At 44.4% G+C, this 16479-nt stretch overlaps 3 protein-coding genes across 3 annotated transcripts; all 3 read left to right on the top strand.

The window, feature by feature from the left end:
* Positions 1 to 2972: 2972 nt before the first annotated feature.
* LAESUDRAFT_663337 (uncharacterized protein) lies at positions 2973 to 3392 on the top strand (the record flags this gene model as incomplete). The annotated part of the gene is made up of 2 exons (XM_040905056.1): positions 2973 to 3129; positions 3187 to 3392. 2 exons carry the CDS (start codon positions 2973 to 2975, stop codon positions 3390 to 3392), a joined length of 363 nt encoding a protein of 120 aa, XP_040759457.1.
* A 157-nt stretch (positions 3393 to 3549) lies between these two features.
* Positions 3550 to 5900, top strand: LAESUDRAFT_717306 (uncharacterized protein; the record flags this gene model as incomplete). Its single annotated transcript, XM_040907319.1, has 13 exons — positions 3550 to 3585; positions 3627 to 3795; positions 3999 to 4039; positions 4281 to 4321; positions 4395 to 4434; positions 4548 to 4654; positions 4705 to 4791; positions 4990 to 5000; positions 5051 to 5073; positions 5309 to 5415; positions 5465 to 5511; positions 5603 to 5646; positions 5808 to 5900. 13 exons carry the CDS (start codon positions 3550 to 3552, stop codon positions 5898 to 5900), a joined length of 846 nt encoding a protein of 281 aa, XP_040759456.1.
* Positions 5901 to 6742: 842 nt separating this feature from the next.
* LAESUDRAFT_763450 (uncharacterized protein) lies at positions 6743 to 7027 on the top strand (the record flags this gene model as incomplete). The annotated part of the gene is made up of 2 exons (XM_040913256.1): positions 6743 to 6791; positions 6843 to 7027. 2 exons carry the CDS (start codon positions 6743 to 6745, stop codon positions 7025 to 7027), a joined length of 234 nt encoding a protein of 77 aa, XP_040759455.1.
* Between the last annotated feature and the right edge of the window lie 9452 nt (positions 7028 to 16479).

Below are 16479 nucleotides of genomic sequence, written 5' to 3'. Positions count from 1 at the left end.
ACCCAGGCAGGTTCAAGACATTGGAGCTCATTACTCAGAACTATTGGTGGCCAGGAATGTCTGTAATGGTTAAGAAATACGTACAAGGTTGCGACAGTTGTCAACGCAATAAGTACTCGAGAGAAAAACCACATGGACTACTACAACCCAATAATGTACCAGGAGGACCATGGGAGATTGTCACCATCAATCTCATCACTCAACTTCCTCCAGCCATGGACTTTAGGGGAGAAAAGAAGACGGCAATACTTGTCGTCGTAGACAGACTCACGAAGCGAGCGCACTTTTATGCGACAGACGATACAGTTACCTCGTCGCAAGTCACTAACATATTCTATAATGAAGTCTTCAAACTCCACAGATTACCTCACCAAATCATCTCAGACAGAGGTACTCAATTTGCGAGTAAACTATTCCAGGAGTTTTGCCAGAAGCTCAGTATAAAGTCTACAATGTCTACAGCATATCACCCCCAAACGGATGGCCAGACAGAAAGGGTTAATCAGGTGTTGAAACAGTATCTACGCATGTACTGTAACCACAGAAAAATGATTGAGTCTACTATCTGCCAACAGCAGAATTCTCATACAATAATCAGACCCATGAGTCCACCGCACTTTTCCCATTCTTCGTTGAATATGGCCGGCATCCAAAAATGGCACCCGACGTACACAAATCAATATGTCATCCTTCATTGAAACACCTATTCGCTCACCGATCTGAGGCACAAGAACAGGCAAAGGCAGCACTGGAAGTTTCAGCTTCACGGATGAAATGGTACTTCGACGAGAAAAAGGGAGAAGTCCCATTCAAAGTCAGAGACCTAGTACTACTCAAAGGGAAGGATCTCAGAGTAAAAGTCAAATCTGCAAAGTTAGGCACACAAAACTTCAGACCTTACAAAGCACTTCAGAAGCTAGGCCCAGTCACATTCAGACTAGAGCTGCCCAAGCAAATGAAGGTCCACCCGGTCTTTCATGCTAGCAAATTGATCATGTACCATCACGACATGGTCGCAAACCATGAGCCCCCAAAGCCCCCAGCTATAGAAATTGAAGGAGAACCAGAATTCGAAGTTGAAGAAATCCTAGACTCTAAGGTCGTGAGGGGAAGGGTCCAATACCTCGTTAAATGAAAAGGCTATGACCATTTCGATGATACATGGGAACCCCAAACAAATCTCACCAACGCCGATGAGCTTCTTCAAGAATTCCACCAGCAACACCCAGATGCACCCAAGGCACCAATCAGGGTTGTCACATTTGGTGGAAAACGCTTCAAACTGTCCTCATATGAAGTTGCCCCAAAATCCACTCACAGAATCAAAATGTTCGACCACCCAGATGAGTTCTTCCTATACCACAAGATGACAGACCTTGCCAAATCACCAAAGAAATCCTCAAGTGAGGCAGCCGGATGGAATATTTTTGCAGCAGAAATGCATGAAATCCCTCCACATTCACGAGCTGTGATAGAAAAAAAAAAAGTTGCCATCGACCCTCCTAAACACACCTATACATGAATAGCTCCATGAAGCAGACTGGCTTCTTGAGGAATTGACGTGGGCGCAGGAGTCATTGACCCAGATTACACTGGAGAACTTAAGGTCATACTAATCAACACAACGGATTTCATATTTTCGGTCAAGCCAGGAGATAGGATAGCCCAGATAATATTCGAGTATTATGCAGAAGGGCTTCCCTCCAGAAGCTATCAACCATTACGAGCAACAAGAAGAGGCAATAAAGGTTTTGGCTCCTCGAGACAATGAGCCTTGAGAGGGGGGTAGTGTCACAGATTTTCACCACAAAGTCCACACGTGACTTTACTCATGCCACAGATCACGTGCTTCACCAATATCCCACACCACTCAGCCACAGACGCGACATGTAGGGATCAGGTGATAGTCTACATCACATGTTATAATCCAGACCCGTGGATGATATGGTCGGACCTGTCTATTCCAGGATACAATAGAGGCACCCATTTGGGAACAAAGGGAACAAGGACTATTGTTAGGCATTGGCCCTCCGCTTCCTATTAGTTTAGCCAGAAGCCAGATAGGCACGATGTTCTCACTGGAGAACAAAGGAAAAACAAGATAGGCACGATGTTTGCACATGCTGCTGTGGCAGCCATCGATCTTCCCACTTATTGTTCAACTTTCGGACATTCCATTGTTTCATGTACGGCCATTAGCTTATACCCGTAGATAGGTAGCTTAGGTAAGATAGCCCACTGTACATGTATATAAGACCAGCATGTAGAGGAGGAAACCTCAGATTGTTTCTCCTCGTCTACTACCCAGTCGACTACTGAGCTTTCCAAGCTCCACTATATATCTATCATCTTTCAGACACTTGCTACACAGCTAGTGAGTGTTAGGCTCTTTAGCCACCTTTAGGGATCAGGGGAATCAGGGCGGCACGTTCCACGTGACCATTCTTTTATAGTCTTTTGATCTCTTGTCTAGCGTCGCTGTGACAATAGCACCTTCTAATGTAGTAGAAGTCATTTCCGATCCTTGTTCGCATTTTTGATCCTTTGAAACAGTCCAAAAATGTTCTTCGCCTCCTTCTCATTATTGCTCACAGTCAGGGAACTGGAAGGTAAGGGCTCTCAAGGATTCAGTGGTCTGCTGCCCCACGCTTCTTTCGCTTAGAGCAAACTTTTGTTCCAACTTTGCCAATCTCATCCTGCTCTGTCTCTTCTTCTTTGTTCTCATAATCGACGATGCTAATGTGCAGGTCCTGGCTCATTTCTGAGCCTCATATACAACCCTTTGCGATATGGTGCTGCTGCCACAGGTTCTTCAGAGTCAGAGGTCCTCGTGCTGGTCTGTCCAGACTGTTCTGCTTGACAGATATGCATTATCGAGTCGCACGGCACTCAGCTGCTCTTTCAGAAGGGTTTCCGAGCACAGAACATTTTGGTGCATATCATCACATGACCTGCTGGCAATGGAGGTGCAAATGAACATATCACAGTGCTGGCAGCCGACTGATGACAAGTATGTCGAAACAGCCAAGTACATTGCAATGTGCACATATCACTGTGCATTGGACAATCTACAGCAGCTTGTTGTGCAGTGGCTGTTTGAGCTGCACAAGCTGAATCTATCTCAGACAGGTGTGTGATTTTTTCATTTGATTTATAGATATTTGCTGAATGTTCTACATGTTTCAGCCTATCATGCTCACACGCACATTGCGAAGTCTTTGCAAGCTCGCTGCAATGCCATATGGCATGCTGTCAAGGCATACAATACTGCCAGACTCACAATCGATCCTCCACACCTGACACTGGATTGGTCGAAGACATCACATTATAGTTTCCTTGATGAGTTTACTCTGTTACAGGACACACAGAACAATGTTCATGATAGGCCATAGACAAAGCCAGCTATCTGGGAGCTCATGAAGAAGTCATTGCACATTAAACATGCATACGAGGAGCTGATTCGCTGCAACATCGAGGTGCACCGGCTCTATACCACAATACTAGATGAAGAGTGAATCTTTGTATCTGTACTGGAGCACACGCACCAGCATGACCCAATGCTATATCCTTCACTACACAAGTTCTGTGAGAGGCAGAGAAATGTGAATATCTGCCATCTTGCTCAGCTGCAGAAACTAGCTGACCTCGACAGCTTCACAGGTGACCTCTCTCCTGGCAAATGCAAGGGTGGTGCTGCAGCTGCTCTCGAGCCACTGGTAATTATCTCTGGCAGTGTTGTCAAGCAGGAGCAAGACAAGAATGAAGGACTTGAGGCACTTGATAAGGACATTGAAGGTGACATCAGTGGCCTTGTAGATTATATTGCTAATCTGTAACTACTGTACATATTATGGTTCCCTGCAAACAAATCACCTCACCGTGTTGAACATTCTTGTGATTTGAGTACTGAGAGCATACAAAGTGGCACTGCACAGCACACAAACTCTCTCATGATAGTATCATGATGGACTCAAACCATCATAAATTGTGTTCTTGAGGATTATGGCAGTTCTACGCTGTCAAATACAGCAGTGCAAGTGTAAGTACAGCATCTATTATAGTGTCTGATGCATAGACTGCAGCATATATATGTGAGGTGCATAAAAGTGGCAGGACTCCACTCTACAGCCACAGGCAAGCTGCAATCACAGTCGAGCTACAGGCTTGCACTCTGGCGGCTCGCGTGTCATGCACCAACAACTCACTTTGCACCTCCTTCTTACTCGACTACCTTCCCATTCCCAAGTCACCTCTGTCTTGATATCATGGATAAATACTAGGTTATTCTTAGAGGCAAGGTTCCGAGGATCTACACTGAGCAGTGAGTTTAAATGAATCACTTGAGATGCAAGTGAAACACTAACCAGCTCACTCATGCTTATCATTCCACATAGGCCACCAGTCACCCTGGGTGCATATAAGAACCCACTACCAGTTAGTGTCCATGGCGTGAACATTGACGAGGCATATAAAGTGTTCAAATTGCAGTCAATCTTCTGCGATGCAGCCAGAAGTCTCGATGAGCCTGCTGATGAGGTGTGGACCAGATTGTGAAGGAGTTACATGTATCTCACATAGCGAAGATGATTTTAGGCAATTACAAGGTGAAGTACATTGTGTGGTGTGGGGTGAAGACTGGCATATTCTTGAGCTGGTGAGCTTTTCATCCAAAATTAACAGATTAACTATGCTCACATTTTTCAGGGCTGACTGCAAGCCCAATGCTCAGAACTTCCTGAATGCAGATCATCAGAAGGAGAAGAACCTTGATGAAGCCATCACGTTGTACATGTACAAAGGGATCTTACCTAACATGCGCCATCATACTACTATGGAGAATTCAGTATTGTGATTGCACATTATAAGTGATAAGTTGACATGCAGACTCATTCGCAAGTGCTTTCACTGAAGTCAAATCTCATCAGATGATGTACAAGGCCACATAGAGCCATTAGCATCTGCCAGAGCTGACAAAAATAGCATATTCAGTTCCTTCCAAGGTGCGTGCCTAGCTCACGATGCATCATTGATGTATGTTGATTGTTGGCAGGTCATACGATGCAAGTGCAGACTGTGCATGTTCACACAGGAAGACATGATGCAACTCAATTGCAAGAGGCTACACAGTGTAATGATTTTTCTGACACTGGCCACACTCACACGGCCTGAAGGGCAGCTTCCACCTCCACATGGCAAACATCAGAAGCTCACATTTTCATGCCTGCTGGAAAACTCTCACCTGTGCCTGCCCACCTCCATATGCAATCCTCACTCAGCAGTAGTTCATTATCTCAGTGAATGCTGACAGAACAAAGTCCCACCATGGGATACAAACACGCCACAAGGGGCAGAGGAGTCTCATCTGTGGGACCAATGGCAGACAGATACCTTCACTCTCATGGGTATGCTCTTGCAGTGCGTGATCACATTGTAAGGGCATTTGAAACTGCAGATGATGTTATAGAGTTTGTGCAGTTGCTTTCTTTCAAAAATTTGCTGCCAAGCAGGGAGGTACCAGAATCTAAGCTGGAATACCTTCACTCCATCATTGAACTGCATCCTCCTTACCGATATGACTGATAATGTATATTGATTGTTGTAGAACTACTTAAAATGCGAAATTTCTCTGAAGCTGAAGGAGTGGGTGTAAGTCATGTGCAATAGACTTTGAGATCCCATCAACTGTCAACAGATGAAAAATCTCATGAAGTGCTTCTGACCAAGTGCTTCTCTCCAAGGATCATCACACATTCTAATATGGCTCAGACTGTGGCTGAAAGGCTGCTTCAATGCCTCTCGAATGCCAGGCACAAGAGCATGGCAAGAGCTCTGAAAATGTCAAGGACACCTTGGTGGCACAGGCACAAATGGAAGACAGTATACAGACTTACTCCTATTGAGAAGGCCCTCCTGGTCAAGAAATGATGGAAATGCAAGGAGACGCTGAATGAGGCACTGAATCAGGTGCGTGAAGAGATCTGAAAGCAAGCTTTCACACTCAGGGAGTGCTTTCAAGACCACTCTCACAACTACTACTATCACCTGATCATGCAGTGCCCCTGCAAGTCACCCTTCCATTGTAAGGTCAACATATAGAATGTGTTTCAGCACTGAGAACTCCACCATCTGAATGACAGTGAGTTCTATTATCACAGTCACCTGTTTCACGACATTGACTGAACATCGCTGTGGATGATCAGCCCTCTCACCAGATATTTCCAAGTACAAATCATCAGATGTTATGAATGACTTATGGCCAAAGTGGAGTGCAATGTCGAAGGAGGAATGTGTCATGATGACTCAAAATGACATCAAGAGCTTGGAGGAGAAGTGAGATATGAAGAAGTACTCGAAGCATAATGTCACACTCGCCGTGTTCTCTGATGCTCAAATGACTTTGATGAGGATTCAGGATGAGGTGAGTAGCTGTATTTGTCGAGTGATGCCCAATACTAACCTGACTGGTCAGCTGCAGGCTCACAGCACACACACTGATGTTGAGACCCTCTTGATCGCAGTTCAAATGAACTCAGAACTTTACAACAATCTGCTTGTCTTCTACAGCAATCAATGCCTTGCAGATTACCTTGAGATGATGACAAAGACCTCAGTTGAAAACTATGCAGTATGCATGGAAGGGTTCACGATCTCTGAGATTGAAGGTATCCTTCTATTTCATATGCTTATCCTGTCATGCCCTGATGGTGTTTGGGTAGGATTCATTGATAATCACATCTAGCAGATGCTCCAGCTTAAGGCAAGAATCTCTGAGCTGGTGCTTGCAAAAGCCAGTAAGTATGATATCATTCTGTCTTGTCATATATTCACTAATGCATGTTTAGACAAAGTTTCACTGATCTCGATCAAACACATGGTCTACCAGAACTTCGAAGAGAACATTACTGCAAAGTTTCACCTTACCATCATCAATTATCTGCTCAAGAGGTTCTGTTGTCCTAGTGACGTCAGCTCAAAGAGTGAGCTGGAGCTTCTGCTCCATGCTTGGGAATCAGGTGTGACATACTGAAAATATTTGTCTAATGAGGAGTTCAGACAATGGGAGACCATGCAGTTCAATGTGAAGATGGCAGAAATGTGTGGCAACAATGACAACAATGGTGATGATGCTCACATCAACATCGCTGATCATGCCTATGCAGCCAGAGATAAAGCAGGCTTGCACATCAGTAGCTGCATGGATAGTCAATCCACCTCGAATGTCAACAACACTGCTGCCCTGATTGCTACCACATCCCTTGCCATTACCATGGTCTCTGCCCCCGTCAATTCCACCTCCCATCGATGTCACTGCCCTCGTCAATGCCACTGCCCCCATCGATGCATCTACCTCATCCACTATCACTGCACATGTTGTCGATATCTGCGCTGCTTCAATTGAGCTGAACAAATAGTGCAGAATGTCCAGTGAGCCATTCACCAATTTCATCAATCTCAATGTTGTCTCCTCATCTGATGGGTCAGCTGTACCTATTATAAAGATAACGAGAAAGCTGCATTCTGACAAGGGGAAGAAATGAGGTCTGCACAACAGGTCAAACTGAGCACAGAAGGAGAATGTCAGCTCCGTAGCCATTGCAGATGTTTGAGGTGGTCATAGCAGATGCATTGATGAGTAAGCAGTATAGTTGGACTCTATAGGCATTGATCTATGCAGGTGACACCTCATTCTGTAGCTTGCCTGGCAGGGGCTTGTAGTCTCCCAAGAATCTTGGTGTCAAACTATGTTCTGCTCTCACATTGTCTATTATTTATTTGTTCCATGTCTATTTCATGCAGAATATACTCCCCAATATTATACTCTAAAGAGGTAATGAAAACTTTGTCGAAAAAATGAGTCTGAGCCATATGTTGCTTGTCGCCATTGGCGGTGGTGAGCACACTTGTGCCATGGAGGGTTTGTCACCAAAACTATATAGTAGCATCATAAATTGTGCTGCCTACTAGTGATAAAAAGGACACAAAAACAGTGGAGGAACGCTTCCAATATAAGAGATCGGTGTGGTCACTGTTGGTGGCAGTGAGCATGCACCTCACACCTCCACTTATGACTATGGATATTAGTGAGATTGCTTACAGCATGTGATAGGAGTGCATAGAAGAAAAAATGAGAAAAAACAATGGAGAAATGTCCTACATAGAGAAGAAAGAGCACCACCATCGTCGGTGATGGCGGACACACATGCAAACACAGCGAGCACCAGATTCCGATGCAGTCCGAAAGTAGAGACACCAGGGAGTGTGACCACATACCTTATCAGGAACGGGCATGGCCTTATCAATCCTCGATCATTCAGCCACTCAGTGGCCATCACATTACATTAGCAGGGGAATTTCCATGTACTCTAACAGGAAATAAGCAATGATATCTAAGGTGCTACTGGCAGTGGGGGAGGAGCACACATTTGGATCTAGCTAGGCTTCCAAGTCCGGTTTGCATGGCAACCTTACTAGGCTGGACATGTGTGAGGTCCAGGTGCTCTCTAAGCTTGTGCACAGGCACACCTTCCAATTGGAGCAAGCCCAAGCCTGGGCTTTCAGCCACAGCATTTCAAGCAAGGTAATAGGTCACGTGATGTCAAACAAGCAGTCTTCAAGTCAGGTTTCAGTCACTCGTGATCCCCTTCTTACTGCCCAGCATGTGCTCATGAGCCAACCCCTTCTGCCATTTGCTGGCCATATCATCAGGCATGGTTAAAGGACTTTCATATGGATTACTTAGATATCTACCTCACTAATTGAACTGTAGACATCAATCAGAGTGACTTGCCACAAGCCCGGCGCTTAGGCCAGGCTGAGCCCAAGCCAAGCCTAAGCCCTGACAGAGGGCCCAGCTTGTGATTCTGGCAAGCCTGAGCCTGCTGAAGCTGAGCCCAAGCCCAGGCTTTCAGGCTGAGCCTGGCTCTGGACATCACTAGCTTGGAGGCTACATACATTCAAAGTGATTGTCTGCGCTGACCTAGAAGCAGTGGCTCACTCTTGATCCAGTCATCATCTCAGCTGTGGAATAGGTGACATCCAGGCATGGCCTCTATGAATAATAGATTGCTCATGTGAAAGTGCTCCTCAGACTGGTGAAGAGAGAAAACTGGGCAGTTTTCTGAATGTGAAAGTATCATAAGCTCAAGAAGATGAGCATTGAGATTGCGACAAGTGTTGTCTATGTAAGGACCCAGGTAATTTCCATAAGAAGTGTCACAAAATAGCATATTCGAGGAGCCCCAAATCATGATTTCCTTATCGTGGATTGCATATTTCAGACCTCGGAGGCCCCCAAAAGACCCTTCTCCTTATTGCAACTTAGCATATTTAGAGACTCAATAAGTGTCGGGGTCCCTGATCTAGGCATGTCTAGGTGGCTAAACACTGGCATTGATGTGTGAGAAGGCTCATTGATGCAACAAGGCCATTATATAGCCACATATTGACATAAAATAAATGATTTCCTGATTGAGTAATCATCATAGTACATGCACGTGTTGTGCTGCATTGTGACATCCAAGCCTTTCCTTGTGTAGCTCTCCTTTCCCTGAGTCTCATTTGAATCCCATGGATTTGTACCTCTCACGTTTGGAAAATACAGAATTTGCAGTTTGCTCATCAAGATCTTCTTATTCTGATCACAAATGAATAACAAAAAATGTCTGTGACAATATTAAATGCATTTGCAGCTCTTCTATAACATACCTATGTGAGAGTAGCGGGCCGTTTCACAAACAAATTCATACATTTTTGACTTAGACATAGCGTGATATATGGATGTGATGTATTGTTATAAAACATGACATAGCCATGGGCCTTGTCACACTTTGCATACTGGAGGTCCAAAACTTTGCATATTTCAGGCTGATTTTGAAAGATTTTTATAACACTCCTATATGAAAGTTGTCCAGGTCCTTCAACACATTCAGCAGCTGGGGTCACAGGATCAAAGCAATATTATGTCCCTTCAATGGGTCAGAGGCAATGGGAGTCAGTATCACTGATATGCACTGGAAAGTCCTGCACTCAAAAGCCCAACTGAAAGAGTAGTCAAAGACTGCATGACTCAATAATGCATATCAATTAAGCAGAATACTTTAAAGATAACAGCATGAGGACCTCTGACTCTGAAAAACCTGAGAAAGCAGTAAAGTATTGAGAAGAATCATGCATGAGGCTTGAAGATGAGCCAGGATCTGTGCGCTAGCATCACTGATTATGAGAACATAGAAGAAAAGGCAGAGCAGAATGATTTTGGCAAAATAAGAATGAGAATGTGCTTTAAGTGAGAGAAGCACAGGACAGCAGACTACTGGACCTTTGAGGACCTATACCTTTTAGTTTTCTAACTGAAAGCGGCAATGATGAGGAGGCAGAAAATGTCTTGGTACTGTTTCAGAGGATTAAAAACATAGACAAGATCGAAGATGTCTTCTGCTACACTAGAAGACATTATACTACATCTATATAATGAGTTGTATACATGACACAAAAAACAAAAACAAAGAGTTCATTTCTCAGTTTTTCATTCTACAGCTATCCTCACAATAGGGCAGTGTGCTCTATTCAGTTCTACAAGTCTATGCTCGATTTCAATGTTTTGTTAGCTCTCGACATCAATCAGGCAGCACTCTCTATAGTGACCCATAGCACAACTCAGAAAGTGCCCAGATAAGTCACATTACCACATTCTGTACTCACACTGATATGCTTAACCATGTCCTGGCTGTGAGCAGCTCCCCTAATCAATCCTACTAGAAAGGTGAACTGGAGCTTTCCGTCTGCAGTCCGTTTAGGCTATGGTTGCTGAAAACTTCAGATGATAATGCAGTGACAGGCAGCCATAAGTCATTTGGCTATGTGACTTGAAACAGATTAGTTCATCAACTGAATCAGTGAGTGACAGGTTCAACTATAGTGATGCCTCCGACTGAAAAAGAGTCAAAAGCTAGAGTGTGTGTGTGTGTGTAATGCAATTGGTGACTCCTGTACTTGTGAACTGTTGTGACTGAGGCCTTGAGCTATGTCATGGGAACTTGCTATATCTGGACAAAGCTGATTAAGTGCTGACGATGAGGCTCTAATTGTCTCTGAACTGGCTCAAGCACTGATGAGCAAATTTGTCACAGAATAAACCACACGTGACATGTAAAACCTGCAGTTGCACTGCATATATAGTCGGAACCAAGTGATAAGCCAAGCTTATCATTGCCAGCCTTTTGGCGAAGTGGTTAATCATCCATTAGGTAGTGGTGCATAGGATTCATGGTCTGGATCTGTGACAAAATGATAAGCTTACGGGGTCACTGGTTCGAATCTGAGAACTGGCAACACTTTGTGCAAGTTAGTCACTGGTCACGAGCATCGCGATTCATTAGGCGAACTCACCAGTGCAAGTCAGTCACCAATAATACGGTGCAAGTTAGTCATGTCCCAGTGCATGCAAGTTAGTCACAAAGCATCTCTCAGAATTGGTTGAAGATGGGGCAACCAATGAATTTGAATCCCTGACTTTCAATCCAATAATGCACAGATTAGCCAGTCCAAAGCTAGGATTGGGGTGGTGCTATATACCCTCAGGGACGAGGATCCTTAAACAGGGGATAATGTCACAGAATAAACCACACATGACATGTAAAACCTGCAGTTGCACTGCATATATAGTCGGAACCAAGTGATAAGCCAAGCTTATCATTGTCAGCCTTTTGGCGAAGTGGTTAATCATCCATTAGGTAGTGGTGCATAGGATTCATGGTCCAGATCCGTGACACACAGTCTTGTACTTGTCGATAGGCATTGATATGCACCAGAAAGTGCTGTACTCAGAAGTCTAACTGAAAGAGCAGCTGAGGACTGCGTGACTCGATAACATGTATCTATCAAGTGAAATACTCTAGACAGAATAGCACAAGGACCTCTGAGTCTGAAGAACCCACAGAAGCAGTACAATATCACAAAGGGCCATACATGAGGCTTGAAAATAAGCCAGGACCTGCATGCTAGCACCACCGATTAAGACAACAAAGAAGAAGAGATGAAGCAGGATGAGTTTGGCAAAGTTAGAATGAGAGTGCACTCTAAGTGAGGGAAGTGCAGGGCAGCAGACCACCAAACCCTTGAGGGCCCATACCTTCTGGTTTCTCGACTGCAAGCGATGATGAGGAGGAGGTGGGAAACATTTTAAAACTGTTTCAGAGGATTGGAAATGGGAGCAGGGATCAGAAACATCTTCTGCTACACTAGAAGATGTTATTCTACACTTATATAATGACCAATGTACATACCACAAAAAAAATGAAGAGTTCACCCCTCAGTTCTCAATTTCTACATTATCCTCACAATAGGGTGGAGTGCCCTATTTAGTTCATCTAGTCTACACTCAACGCCTCATTTGCTCTCAACACCAACTGGGGCAGCACTCTCTCTAGTGACCCACAACATGACTCAGAAGGTGCCCAGCTAAGTCACGTTACCACATTTCGTACTCACACCACTTCATTTTCTCTCTCACGCCACTAGTCACAAGCTCTAACAACTCAGATTCCCATTCTCATCAGACTCTGCAGCTGTAGCAAGTGCCCAGACCTTATCTGTAGCACTGGAGAGCACAGTATAGATGCCCCAGAGACCAAGGAAGCACTCAGACCTCATCCATAGTGCTGAAAAGAGTTACCTCTAGCACCCAAGTCACTAGCTTAGTCAGCCAAAGACCCACATTACTGCTTGATCCTTGCACCTCTACATCCATCTGTCCGATTCTGACTTTATCTACCCAATAGTCCACATGATTCATCCATCTCTTGACTCATCCAGAAGTGGAAATATCACCCTAGTCTCAATCATCACTCACCACTCAGTTTCAAGCTAGATGCTGAATGACTCGCAGCCACCCCTCTAAGCATTATCAGCTGAAGTCCCTGCAACTGCAGTCCAAGGTGAATGAAGATGGACAGCTTCAATCTGCCTTCCTTAAGAGGATAGAAGGTAGCTGGCAGCCAGAGCGTGGTTGAGCATATCATTTCTGGAGCCCACCATGAGGTGCGAAAGAAAATTTAAAGTTCACAGCACTGAGTCGATCGCACTATGCTCGAAAACTGAAGAGGAAGTTCAGTATCCCCTTGAAACACCAGTGGACTCACAACCATAGGTGATTCGTCAGATGAGGAAGTTTTCTCATCATTTAATCAGTGACTCAGTTAACTACACAAGTCTCAGAGGGCAGAATTTGATTGAACAGAAGAAGGCCGACCTCATCTAGCTGACTACCATCCATCTCCATCACATGAAACACAGCTATTGGCATCCTGATCATGATCACCTGCATCCACTGCCTCACCTAGCATCTCATCCCTTAGTACCCTTACTCCATCCCTGCATCACTCACTCAAATCATCTGTCGCTGAGCTGCTTTCAGCACGTTCCACATTCTCATCCTCTGAAGTACCTCTCTGAACACTTCTAGATGAACTAGAAGCAGCATTTGCAGCAGAACACACTAGGAATCAAGTCTGGGATCGAACCCACACATCTCTGCCTATTAGCACAGCCATGTCAGTCATGGATACCATTGTAACCAACCAAATGCCATTCCAAGGTGATCAATCGGTGCCGGTATTCGATCCCGATCAGCCAAGAACACTATTTCACTTATTTGATGACCTTAAAATCCTATTCAACCATTGTCAGATTAATACTGAAGCCGAGAAGAAGCTATGGGTAAAATGCTACCTTAACATTGACATCATCGATCTCATAGAATCGCTTCCAGAATATACTGATCCACTTAAAACCTACCAAGACTTGAAGCAAGCCATTCAGGAACTGTACCCTGATGCACATACGGAGAAGAAATGGGAGGTTAGAGACATGGATCTTTTGGTTGAGGAGTGTGCTCACCTCAGAATGTAAACAATTGTGGAGCTAGGGAACTATCACCGAGAATTTCTAGCCATCATGTCATTTCTTATTGGCAAGAACTGCATCTCCAAGTCAGAACGTAAATGCACCTTCATATGAGGCTTCCAGTGGAAGCTATGGAATTGGATCTCGCAGAGGCTACAACTGAAGCAGCCCGATTATTATCTTGACAATCCATACCCCTTAATGATGTTTACGAAGCGGCAAAGTTCGTCTTGCATGGAACAAGTGCAGGGCTGTCAATAGTCAAAACGTCGTCAACTATGTCAGCTAGCAGAATGACGGGTATCAAAAGTGAGGATATTTCCTTGCTCATAGAAAGCCTAGTCAAATCAATGCAAATGCTCATGGCCACAGCAACTGGAGGAGTGGACAAGTCGAATGACAGCACACAATCTAATGCTGCAAGTAAGCCACCAGCCACAAATAGAAATGCAAGTGGATATTGCCACTACTGCAGAGAAGCAGGAGAAATGATAGGAACCTGCAAGCACATTGAGAAAGATGTCAAGAATGACAAGTGCATGCACAATGCAGCAGGGAAGGTCATCCTACCGAATGGAACCTTCATGCCTCGCAACATTTCAGGAATCACCATTCATGATCAGATCTACAAGTGGCACCAATGCAACCAAACACCAGTTACAGCATCTGTTTTAGCAGCAAACCTATTTGAGGTCTCATCAGACAAAGCCAGTTCATTTTCTCTAGGAGCAAGAGATAGGATTGAAGCACTGGAGCGCAAGTTGTACAACCTCAAGAGGTTGAGACCAGTATTTGATGGTGTGCATATGCCACCTAGGTGACCAACAGAAGTGGCGGCAAAGCCAGCACAAATGGAGAAAGCACCTGAGTCTCCAAAGCCTCAGATGAAGGCAGAGAATGCTAGCGAAAGTACTCCTAGCGCATCTGCTCCCATCACAGAAAGTGCACCAGAGCACCAGTTCCAAGCAGCAAGAGATGCACTCTATGTATCACCAAACATGCATAACTTTGGGCAAGCCCTGAAGCCAGGGGCACACGATGCAGCCTATCATAATGCACTGCCTATTTACCAGCTGGAACTAGCAAATACAGAGTTCAAACAGTCAATGAAAGCATTCTACATAATCCTGTCAATGGAGGGACCACTTTCTATATCACCAGACATTCAAAACAAGTATCGAGAAGCATGTACACTGAAGCGTGTCATGCCCTCAAGTACAGCAGGAATGGTGATGATCCTAAAATCTGCAGAAAACAGAATCGCTACAGTCAGACAGGAGGAGAGCCACTAGCAGCAACAGGCTCAATCATCTCTGATGTTTACAATGCATATCTAAAGCATGTCCACAGCAAAGATGAGCCAGAGCAGCTAACAGTGGTGAAGGACTCACATGCGCTCTGCTCGATAGTCACGCTGATTGACAACAAGGAATGAGTGAAAGCAATCCTAGATCCTGGTTGCCAAATTGTAGCAATGTCAGAGGAAGTATGCCATTTGCTAGGACTTATCTACGATCCCATGATTAAGCTCAACATGCAGTCAGCAAATGAAAAAGTTAATCAGTCACTCGGTCTAGTACACAATGTACTGTTCCAAGTTAGAGACATCGTTCTCTATCTTCAAATTCACATTATTCAGGCAGCAGCCTACAATATTCTGCTCAGACATCCATTTGATGTGCTCACCAAAAGCATAGTGCACAATTTCTTCAAAGAAAACCAAACGGTGATGATTGTATGTCCAAACACAGAAAGAATGGCTACTATACCCACTGTACCAAGAGGACTGCCCTGAGTCAGGGCACAGCAATTTCGACTGAAGGATTCAGATTTTTGCTAATGGAGGATATGACTACCAAAAGTGAAGAAATGGCCCTAATCATCGATGTAAGCAATGCAGACATCCCAGTAATATCAGCCTATTCCCCAGTCATATCTTCTGATCCAGTCTCAGTCCAGTCTAGCTATCTGCGAGCATCGGGACAAGTTCTTGATGCAGTGTCCTCACTATACACGGCAACTTCAGCCATTATTTTAAGTGCAAAAACCACGTTCATGCAGTTCACACCCACTTCAGAATCAAGTACAAATGCCATGTATGCTGCCACAAAGAAGAAGTACAAACTGATGGCCCTTAAAATGAAACCAGTGATTGCATCAGTATCAGAGCAGTTTAGGATCATGCATAAAATAATACGAGATCCACTATGAAGCTTACCACAACTATCCAAGTAACCAGGACCCTTCACTCTGATGGGATGTTACATAAAGGAGCGAATAGAGGTGTTAGACACTGCACACAAGCCAGGATTTCTGTGGCTGAATGAGTGAGCTCTGATGCACGTGTTCATGAGTTTATACAATTGAGCATTCACTTGTGGAGATTCAGAAAGAGGGAGCTTCAAATCAGAGTACTTCTCACCTATCAGCTTTCCAGTAATCCCACACAAGCCCTGGGTCAAGTGAAACATTCCAATTCTGCCAAAAATATATAAAGAAGTATGTGCAATAATCAAGAAAAAGCTCGACACTGGAGTGTATGAACTGTCGAATTTCTTCTATCATTCCAGATGGTTT

Source organism: Laetiporus sulphureus (genome assembly GCF_001632365.1).
Source record: "Laetiporus sulphureus 93-53 unplaced genomic scaffold LAESUscaffold_56, whole genome shotgun sequence".
NCBI classification, from domain to species: Eukaryota; Fungi; Basidiomycota; class Agaricomycetes; order Polyporales; family Laetiporaceae; genus Laetiporus; species Laetiporus sulphureus.
This window is presented reverse-complemented; position numbering and strand designations above follow the sequence as displayed.